We start from the raw sequence: 11,434 nt of genomic DNA on the forward strand, positions 1-11,434 counted from the left end.
TAGAAAACCCTAAAGACTTCACCAGAAAATTACTAGAACTAATCAATGAATATAGTAAAGTTGCAGGATATAAAATCAACACACAGAAATGCCTTGCATTCCTATACACTAATAATTAGAAAATAGAAAGAGAAATTAAGGAAACAATTCCATTCACCATTGCAATGAAAAGAATAAAATACTTAGGAATATATCTACCTAAAGAAACTAAAGACCTATATATAGAAAACCATAAAACACTGGTGAAAGAAATCAAAGAGGACACTAACAGATGGAGAAATATACCATGTTCATGGATTGGAAGAATAAACATAGTGAAAATGAGTATACTACCCAAAGCAATTTATAGATTCAATGCAATCCCTATCAAGCTACCAATGGTTTCTTCACAGAGCTAGAACAAATAATTTCACAATGTGTATGGAAATACAAAACACCTCGAATAGCCATAAGATGTTTTAGAAGTAGTAATGCATAAAAACGGAGAAGGCAATGGCACCCCACTCCAGTACTTTTGCCTAGAAAATCCCATGGATGGAGGAGCCTGGTGGGCTGCCGTCTATGGGGTCGCACAGTCAGACACGACTAAAGCGACAGCAGCAGCAGCAATGCGTAAGAACAGGGTTGAAGGACTTGTGAAAAGAATCCTGTGACAGTGAGTAGATTTACCTGGGATAGAAGGCTGGACCTTCTTCATGACCTAAGATAACCAAGAATATGCCCAGGTCAGCCGGTGCTAGCTTCCGGAGCTCTTCATCATGGCCACAGGTCAAAACGGCTAACACTGAAAGCCATACAACCCACTTCTTACCTTTTATCAAGTGTAAATAGGAAAGTAATTAAAACCATTGTTAGCTTACATGGAAGAATATCTCGATATCTATTTTTGTCTCTGTTGTGTAGTTCATTCCCAGAGTGGAAAACAGCAGGCAGATTCTTAACTTCCAAAGCCTTTAAAAGGTAAGAAATATACGTAATATATTTACTATGACAGAAAAAAAGGAGGGGAGAAAAAATATCTGTCTTTGTGTAGTGTTCATGATTCTCAAGTCCCTTTATGACATATCCTGATATTAAATGTGTATATGGTAAGTAAAGGAGTCAGAGCTCCACTGGAAAAGTCCTATATAAAATATCTCGGATGTGAGATATGAATCAGCAAGTTGCTTGATAAGGAAATGCTCAACTCTCTGGAGATACTTTTTCCCTTGAACTCCAAGATTTTTCGTTTTTCATTAAAATAAAAAGCCAATACAGAACATTAACTTCATAGGACCAACCCCTATATCTATCATTTTATAAATGAAAATAATAAAATAACAGAAACAAAATATAAATTCTCACAATTTACTCCTTGCCCCATGAAGAAATTAGAGTTAGAACACTAAAGAATTCTTCTTTTCAAAACTTTATTACCAACTGTGAATTCGACATTAAATGAACATTTAGTATGTACTCATCACTGTCCCACATTCTGCAGTACAACGATGACTCTGAAAATGGCTTTATACGTAAGAAGTTAACAGCAGCTAGAGAGGGGGCCACGTGATCAATGTAGAGACACACTAGCATGAATGACTAGACTGCACTCGAAGGCACGGAGAGGAAAGCTCCTCGAAGGAAAGCAGCAGTTGAACTGAGCCTTCGAGGCTCAGAAGTTAGCAGCATGGAAATGGGTGTGTGTGAAAGGAAAGAAGAGGCGAACGGGTATCACACCAGGCAGGGGAACGGTAATAAAGGCATGGGCGTGCACAGGTCCTCTTAGAAAACAATCAGCAGCATGCAACACCAGCACAGGACACAGGCACGCAGAACACAAGGGACTCAAACTAACCAGGAAGGCCTCGTCTCACACACAGAGGGAACTGGCGCGCACCCAGCCCTACTCTAGTTGAACAATTGCGGAGAAAGCCTGAGGGTGCACACTTTTTAAAAACTCTTCAGTAACTCTCAGGTAGCCAGCTTGGCACTACCATAAGTTAATGTTGGCCACTACTGCAACGGAGAATGAGGATCCAGGTTTTAAGCTATAAGATAATATCAGGGTAGCATATAGATCTTGGTTAAAACCAAAATATTTACCACAAATTCCTGGGTGATTTCATATTCTGATACTTTTTTTTGTAAGTATTTTAAAATAATCCCTGATGGTTGACTGCTCCTGAGTATTGAATATTAATGGTCGAACTACAGCTAACTGAACTAGCTCCTTTTCAGAAACAATTTCCACACCTATTTTTACAGTTTAATCTTTCTGCAAACCAATTCTAAAAGTAGTCTAGAAAAAAGCAACTGTAAAAAGAAGCAGAACAATTCTATAAAAGAAGAGTGATGAGGGAAGACGAGTCTTAATCGATGGTAAAATATAATACAAAGCTATGTTAATTTTAAAAGTTTGGTACATGAATAAACAAATCAATTTTAAAAACCACAAAAATAAAATACATGTGGTGCTTCAGTATATGAAAAAGTAGCATTTCACATCACTGAAGAGAAGTTGGGACAAGAGGATCATTGGACAACTGACTAGCTATAGAATGTTGGATCCCTACCAAATATCTTATAACAAATCAAATCTTAGCTGGATGAAAGATTTATGCATTGAAAAAAATCACAAAATATTAGGAAAAAAAGGCAAGAAATAATTGCTATGTTCCTAGATTGAAAGGGGAGTCCCTAAAGGATGCAGAAAACCCTAAACCCCCCAGAAGAATGACATTCAACCATTAAAAATTAGCTATTTCTTCACAGTAAATGTACATGCATACACATGCAACATGAAAAACAAAGTGGAAAATTTTACCGTGTATACAAAACACATACAAAGAGGGTAATTTCTTCATTATATAAACAGTTAATAATTGATAAGAAAAGGAATAAATAGAAAATTAGACAAACAACTGGAACTAGTTCACTGAAAACGAATATGAAAGGCTTAAAAGCATATGGAAAGCTATCTGTTCTCAAATTAAGAAATGCCAATCAGAATATCAACAAGAAATCATCTGTCACTTAAAAGATGAGTAAAGACCCAAAAATCTAACAGCACAAAATACTGGTTGTCTTTCCAGGAATTTGTTCTAAAGACTATGCATAGGAACATGAATGAAGAGGGGCAATGTTTTTCATAATAACAACATCTGTAATAAGCTAAATGTTCATCGTGGAGGACTATTTGAAGAAAAAAAGTCTTCATTCATATAACTACCATGCAATACTTAAAAGAATGAGATAGAACTATATATGCTCATAATATATTTGGGAATTATTTCTTATTGGAATTCTTTATAAAAGGAAAGAAAGAGCAAAATAATAAAGTACATGCCAGCAATTTTTCTGAAAGTTTATATGACAGATTTAATAGTGGTATAGGGAATCAAGAGAGAAAAAGAGACTTTATCTGTTTTATAACATTTTATGCTATTTTATTCTTTTACTATGTACACGCATTACTTTAGAAACAAATTTAATATTTAAAAATAAAAACAATATATTCAACCTGGAAAAAAAAAGAACAGATATTCTCTGATCGAGAAGTAGAAAAACAAATCACATATAGACCTTGGTTAAAACCAAAATATTTACTTTAAATTCCTGGGTGATTTCATCTTCTGATACTTTTTTGGTAAGTATTTTAAAATAATCCCTGATGGTTGATTCCTCCTGTGTATTGAATATTAATGGTCGAACCAGAGCTAACTGAGCTAGCTCCTTTTCAGAAACAATTTCCATACCTAAGAAAGAGAAAAATTCACATCTCTAAGTTACTTATATATGTGTGAAGGGAGATTTTATTTTTATTGTTTTCTTTTAAGTAAAGAGCCAGCCATTTAAGAATTAATGAAATTTTATTTTTCCAGAGGTGAAGAGTCTATTATTACTTTTAAAGGAAGGGTCCTTATTTTGGAAAAATCATGACTATATGCCTTGAAATTACACAAAATCCACTATTCTTAGAAAAAAACTATTGCATTATAAATAGATATGATAGACTGAGAAGTAATCTGTTTTATAATGTGACTAAGTGTATATATTGACAATTATGCCAAGGCAAGCAAGGCAAAAGAACCAGAGATCAAATTGCCAACATCTGTTGGATCATAGAAAAAGCAAGGGAATTCCAGAAAACCATCTATTTTTGTTTCATTGTCTATGCTAAATTCTCTGCGTGGATCACAACAAACTGTGGAAGATTCTTAAAGAGATGGGAATATCAGACCATCTTACCTGCCTCCTGAGAAACCTGTACGCAGATCAAGAAGCAACAATTAGAACCAGACATGGAACAATGGACTGGTTGCAAACTGGAAAAGGAGTACATCAAGGCTGTATATTGTCACCTTGCTTATGTAACTTATATGCAGAGTACATCAGGTGAAATGCTGGGCTGGATGAAGCACAAGCTGGAATCAAGATTGCTGGGAGAAATATCAATAACCTCAGATATGCAGATGACACCAACCTAATGGCAGAAAGTGAAGAGGAACTAAAGAGCTGCTTGATGAAGGTGAAAGAGGAGAGTGAAAAGCTGGCTTAAAACTCAACATTCAAAAATGAAGATCACGGCAGCTGGTCCCATCACTTAATGGCAAATAAATGGGAAACAATGGAAACAGTGACAGACTTTATTTTGGAGGGCTCCAAAAGCACTGCAGACAGTGATGGCAGCCATGAAATTAAAAGATGCTTGCTCCTTGAAAGAAGAGCTATGACAAACTTAGCACATTATAAAGTAGAGACATGACTTTGCTGACAAAGAGACATTACTTTTGCTGATACAGTCAAAGTTATGGTTTTTCCAGTAGTCATGTATAGATGTGAGAGTTGGACCATAAAGAAGGCTGTGCGCCAAAGAATTGATGCTTTTGAACTGTGGTGTTGGAGAAGACTTGAGAGTCTCTTGGACAACAAGGAGATCAAATCAGTCCACCCTAAAGGAAATCAATCCTGAATATTCATTGGAAGGACTTATGCTGAAGCTGAAGCTCCAATACTTTGGCCACCTGATGCGAAGAGCCGACTTATTGGAAAAGACACTGATGCTGGGAAAGACTGAGGGCAGGAGGAGAAGGGGGCAACGGAGGATGAGATGGTTGGATGACATCACTGACTCAATGGATGTGAGTTTTAGCAAACTCTGGGAGATACAGAGGGTGTCCCTGGTGGCTCAAATGGTAAAGAAGTGGGGAGATACAGAAGGACAGGGAAGCCTGGCATGCTGCAGTCTATGGGCTCACAAAGCGTCAAGCACAACTGAGTGACTGGACTAAAACAAAACACATACAAGACATGGATGGGAAAAAGAAAGAACTTTTGTCCTCTCTGGGACCAAGTGTTTAGAAGTCCCTGGATCCTGGAATCTGAGATGAGAGTATATGCAGAGTCTAACACACCTCTGACTCTAATTCTAAAACCGATCAAGCATGCACGTGTGCATACACACACACACATCACAAGGATTAAGAGGATCTATATAATTGATAGCACTAAAATAAATGTATAACATACATCTCTATATGCTATATACAATTGTAAGTAATTTGGATGGCATCACCGACTCAATGGACATGAGTTTGAGCAAGCTCAGGGAGATGATGGAAGACAGGGAAGTCTGGAATGCTGCAGTCCATGGGGTTGCAAAAAGTTGGATATGACTGAACGACTGAACAACAACAAAAACAATAATGATATATTATACTACAGATACAGATCTATATTATATAGCTGTATACTTGTAACCAATCATAACAAAAGAGAATACATTCTATTTAATAGTACATATGGAAATTTTCTGAAAAACGAATGGTCTTTTAGGTCATGTCAATAATCTAGATTCTAAACATCTAAAATTTTAAAGATCATGTACACTGGCCAAAATGCCATAAATCTAGAAAGTCAGTATTAAAATAATTTTTTTTAATATAAATTTTGAGGGATTTCCCTAGTGCTCTGGTGGTTGAGAATCTGCTTTCCAATGCAGGGGGTTCGATCCCTGGTTGGGGAATTTGGTTCCCACATGCCTCAGGGTAACTAAATCCACACACCTCAGTTGCTGAGCCCAGGTGCCTCAACTAGAGAGACTGCACGTCACAATCTACAAAGTCCATGCGCTCTGGAGTCCATGCATCACAACTAGAGAGAAGCCTGGCGCCACAACAAAGATCCCACATGCTGCAACTAAGACCCAACACAGCCAGAAAAACAGAGAGAAATCCTGATACATAAAAGGGCTCTCATTTAAAAAAAAAAAAAAACAAAAAAAAAACCAGAATACTTCTGAGGTAAAATGAGTAAGTGAAATCTCTTTCCAAAGCCAAATCTTATAACAAAAATCAAGTAAATACCAGCAAAAATACACAAGAAGCAATTAAACAAAAGAACTAGCATAAAGAAGAGATAGAAGTTTCTAAGAATCTGCACTGCCATGAGAAACTCATCTTGTCTTGGACCCTATTATACCCAAAAGCTCTTTCTAGAGGCGAAAATGAGGAACTGTTGGTGGGGAGAGGCAGTCACAGAAATCCTAAAATTTCCCACAAGTATCTCTAGGAAGCCTAGAAATGAAGTCACTCAGTCGTGTCCAACTCTTTGCGACCCCGTGGACTGTAGCCTACCAGGCTCCTCTGTCCATGGGATTTTCCAGGCAAGAATTCTGGAGTGGGTTGCTATTTCCTTCTCCAGGAGATCTTCCCGACCCAAGGATTGAACCCAGGTCTCCCGCATTGTAGGCATATGCTTTACCATCTGAGCCACCAGGGCATAGCCACTAGGAAGCCCAAGGAGCAGACAAAATTCCCATTCAAAGCCATTTTGATCATCTTCCATCCCCAACAGAAACACCCGTTTGGCTTCTCAATGTGTTCTAGCCTTGCTGGGAAAAAAACTGCTGAGAGAAGGCAGAGACAGTATTATGGTTTACTTTATTATTCATACCTATATTTTCTTTTTTCCCACATATGATAATGTATAGTCCCCCAAAAAAGCTATTATTTTACTTACAAAGTAACTGCTGCTGCTACTGCTGCTAAGTCGCTTCAGTCGTGTCCGACTCTGTGCGACCCCATAGACGGCAGCCCACCAGGCTCCCCCGTCCCTGGGATTCTCCAGGCAAGAACACTGGAGTGGGTTGCCGTTTCCTTCTCCAATGCATGAAAGTGAAAAGTGAAAGTGAAGTCGCTCAGTCGTGTCCGACTCATAGCGACCCCATGGACTGCAGCCCACCAGGCTCCTTCGTCCATGGGGTTTTCCAGGCAAGAGTACAAAGTAACTATTGTGCAACAAATTCAAATTAAGTAAATGAAGAAGCAGGTCATATTTACTCTATAAAAGTTGTTAAGAAATAAACAGCTCATTTTATTAAATTGGCATGTTTGCTATACTAAAATACTTAAAGAATAGATAGAAATGTAGCCTTTATTAATGTGAGGTATGGAACAGTTTCTTCATTTTTAAAGGAAAATCCTAGAAAATCATCTTATTCCCTTTTGAAAAAGTTTTTCCTAGCTCTTTTCCTGCATCTCTATTGGAAATTTCTTTGTGCATACCTCTGAAATAGAGCCTCATCAAGAATCTGCTAATAAAACGGGATGAGGTCATACCCTGAAGTGCAGGATGGGAAGGCCCTGCAAGCTCTTCATCCTCACTGCTCGACTTCTGCTTTAGAAAGAAGCTACTGGTTTTCCGCAAGGTGCCGTCATTCTCACTAGAAAAGAAATTTATATTTGTCCATGGCTTAGAGAATGTACGTGTATTTAAGAGAGAATCTCTGATAATCTACATTAACTAGTCAATTGACATTCACCTCCATTTCAGTTCAACCACCCACTTCCACTGTCAACCCCAGGAACTGGCCCAGTTTCAAAGAGAGAGTTCCAAAGTCCCAACGTCTGATCACAAACTCCAACTTTAGCTTTCACTTCGCTTGCAAACCAGCCACCTTAGATCAACCCCCCTATTCATTTCTTTTGTGCTTTACCCAGGCTGCGGTAGAAGAACAGTACGGGGGTCACTGGGCTTTCTAGCATCAGCAGAGAACCGTTTGGAAAACACTGGTGTGTCTACTCCGTTTACTCTACCACTCCTAATTTCTGAACTACCGTTCTCATGTGCTACCTTTCTCAATGCTCTGCCTTAGCAACAGTGCAGCCCCTTCCATGAAATGTAAGCCAGAAAGTAAGAACTTTTTCAACTTACTCTCTTTAAAAGTGTACACTTAAGTGCATCAACATTCTTCATTATTCCTTGTTTTCTCCATGTTCAGAATTAATCCTTTCAGGTTTTCACCTCTATGCTGTCTCCTCTGAGACATTTTTCTAAAATTATGTTTTCTTCAGTTCAGTTCACCTCAATTCCGTCGCTCAGTTGTGTCCGACTCTTTGCGACCACACGGACTGCAGCACGCCAGGATTCCCTGTCCATCATCAGTTCCCCGAGCTTGCTCAAACTCATGTCCACTGAGTTGGTGATGCCGTCCAACCATCTCATCCTCTGCCGTCCCCTTCTCCTCCTCCCTTCAACCTTCCCCAGCATCAGGTCTTTTCAAATGAGTCAGTTCTTTGCATCAGGTGGCCAAAGTATTGGAGTTTCAACTTCAACATCAGTCCTTCCAATGAGCATTCAGGACTGATTTCCTTTAGGATTGACTGATTGGATCTCCTTGCAGTCCAAGGGACTCTTAAGAGTCTTCTCCAACACCACAGTTCAAAAACATCAATTCTTCCACATTCAGCTTTCTTTATAGTCCAACTCTCTCATCCATACGTAACTACTGGAAAAACCATAGTTTTGACAAGATGGACCTTTGTTGGCAAAGTACTGTCTCTGCTTTTTAAAATGCTGTCTAGGTTGGTCATAGCTTTTCTACCAAGGAGTAAGCATCTTTTAATTTCATGGCTGTAGTCATCATCTGCAGTGCTCTTGGAGCCCTCCAAAATAAAGTCTGTCACTGTTTCCATTGTTTCCCCATCTATTTGCCATGAAGTGATGGGACTGGATGCCATGATCTTAGTTTTTTGAATGTTGAATATTTTCTTAATATAACTAATTTCTCCCTACCTACAAATTCTTCCATATCGTAAGAATAGACATGAATCAACTGATTCTCTCTCACCTTAAAAATAAAAAACCCTTAAAAAACCCTTTAATCTTTCTATCTCCATCGAAATACTGTGCTATATACTCTATCAGGTTCTCAAATACCAGCCCACGTTCCCTTTCCACTTCCTTTCCACCTTCTCACTACTCAGTGTACTCACTTACGCTATCAGCTGGGCTCCTTTTGCACTTTCATTTGCAAGCCCATTTAGCAAAACGCTCCTAATGTGATTTCTGGGTCTGCTCTCCAATTTCTGAGAAATCTCTAATTCTCCCCTAAATGAAAATTTAGGTGGTGTACTTTCCCACCAACCTCAGGATAGACTCAGGCTCCTCACTGAACCCATAAATCCAGGAGGCTAATAGTCTCACCCTTGCCTACTTTTCTGTCCTCATCTCTATTAATTTCCTTTATGTACTTTATGCCTCAGCCTTAACAAAGTAAATGTCTTTCCCTTTTGTTTCTGTGGGTCATAACAGGTTCCTAACTCTTTGCTCCTCCCCTCTTTCTTGAGTTACTGTAAACATCCACTTTCTCCATTTCCTACCAGCTGTCTTTCAGCATCAATCCTCCTTCCTGATAGATAACAGATAGATGGATGACTGATAGACAGACAGGAAGATGCAAAAAGACTCCATCTGTGCTTTATTTTCATTCTAACAGACCGAATAAAATGTGTACTCCTTGGTTTCACATATATTCAGTTCACTCAAACTATGGCCCACTTTATATTTTCTATTCTATCTCTCATCTTCCCAAGCTTCCTGGAATTCCAAGAAATGTATATCCTATAACTCTTGACACATAACATTTCTCACCAATAATAAGATATTTTCATGGCTCCTTATTTTTGCTCAAACTTCTTCCCACAGCTTGAAATTTTCTTCCCTTGCCTTTCACCTGATGAATCTCTGTTTATTTAAGATCCTAAATCCAACCAAAATCTCTTTTCCTCAAAGCAGCTGCTGGAGAACTCTCCCCCTTGCATAGTTTTTGTTTTTTGTACCCACAATCCTTGGACTCTGATTCTATAACAATATTTACTACTGTATTTAACTTTGTCTTTTAGGTGTCTGAGCCCCAACAGTAAACTACAGAACAAGAACTATTAATATTTTGTATTTGTATACAGTGCTTAGTATGTAATTAGTATCTAATAATTAGTATATATTAGTAACATATAATATTATCTCAAAACACTTTTGAATTAATGTTATTTATTGTTCATTTAATGCATTTCTGAAAGTTGTTTATACAACTGTATACTATACACATTATTATGCAGTGCTCTTCCAGTGACTGTAGCTAATATTACTTACAAATCTCTAAGAAAATATGACTCAATAAAATATTTTCTTATTTAATGTCTTTGTACATAACACCTAAATTAGAATATTTTATAAGCATTAAAGTTGCTGTTTCTTTTGTTTCTAATGGAAATTTACTTTTTCTCCAAGTTTTTAAATTTTTTCATATACAGTATTCACCATGCTAATAGTTCCATTTCTAGTATACATTATTTTCTTTCTGGAAATATGTAATGTCTTATAAAACTTAATTGTGTACTAAGCTTTACCTTACTTCAAGTACACTGCCCCATCCAAGAACTCAAAACACACTTACAAAGGTTTTGGAACTGGGTAATTGTTGAGATGATAGAGAAACTGAATTCTTTAGGAATACCTTTTTCTTGTGTTAATATCATATTTATGAGATCATAAATACATCCTATTTCTAGATAAGTCAGATTGTACTTACTACAAAGTACTATATTTTTAAAAATAATCAAACATTCGAGGGCCGCTATTCAGCCTCCATCAAAGGTTTAGCTATGAATATGAATAAGTAGAAAACTTACTAAATAAGCATATGAGTTATACCTTTCAGCCTCGTCTTTAAACTGATCTTCAAAATCATCACTATGTTGGAAATCTCTAAGAAAGACTTTTAGCTTCCTTGAGTTAACTTCATTTTGAAAAACCTATAGGCGTATAAAAAAATTATAGCTATGTTTTAGGAATCAATAGTTTAAGAGAAAATGATTTCTATAGCTTCTCATGATGAGCAATAAGGTCTTCAATAATAGAATTAAATCACAATCATGGTGTGATTTCTACTCTTAGAAAATCACTTGAAATGTATATCGCCCTTTCAATGTTTTCCAATCCATCAAAACAGCATGTAGAGTACCATGCACATATAAATTATTTCTATTGAATCACCCAAGTTTTAATCATCCAAGTTATTTTCCAAAAGTTCATAAAAAGAAAGCTTATTTTTCTTAAAAAAAAAAAAAAATTACTATTGCAGCCCAGAGGAGATTCTTATAATGAGTGCTTA

General features: G+C 37.2%; 1 protein-coding gene across 1 annotated transcript in view; it reads right to left on the minus strand.

Annotated features, from left to right (window-relative positions):
* PTPN20B (protein tyrosine phosphatase, non-receptor type 20B) overlaps positions 1-11,197 on the minus strand; it is a 33,998-nt gene extending 22,801 nt beyond the window's left edge. The window contains exons 1-5 of the mRNA XM_010854513.1: positions 11,192-11,197; positions 10,975-11,075; positions 7,599-7,702; positions 3,586-3,734; positions 861-951 (exon numbers count right to left, since the gene is read on the minus strand). Of these exons, the coding sequence (XP_010852815.1) occupies positions 861-951; positions 3,586-3,734; positions 7,599-7,702; positions 10,975-11,075; positions 11,192-11,197 (451 nt within the window). The remainder of the gene's footprint in view (positions 1-860; positions 952-3,585; positions 3,735-7,598; positions 7,703-10,974; positions 11,076-11,191) is intronic.
* Between the last annotated feature and the right edge of the window lie 237 nt (positions 11,198-11,434).

This window comes from Bison bison, unplaced genomic scaffold, assembly GCF_000754665.1.
Source record: "Bison bison bison isolate TAMUID 2011002044 unplaced genomic scaffold, Bison_UMD1.0 scf7180017864341, whole genome shotgun sequence".
NCBI lineage: Eukaryota > Metazoa > Chordata > Mammalia > Artiodactyla > Bovidae > Bison > Bison bison.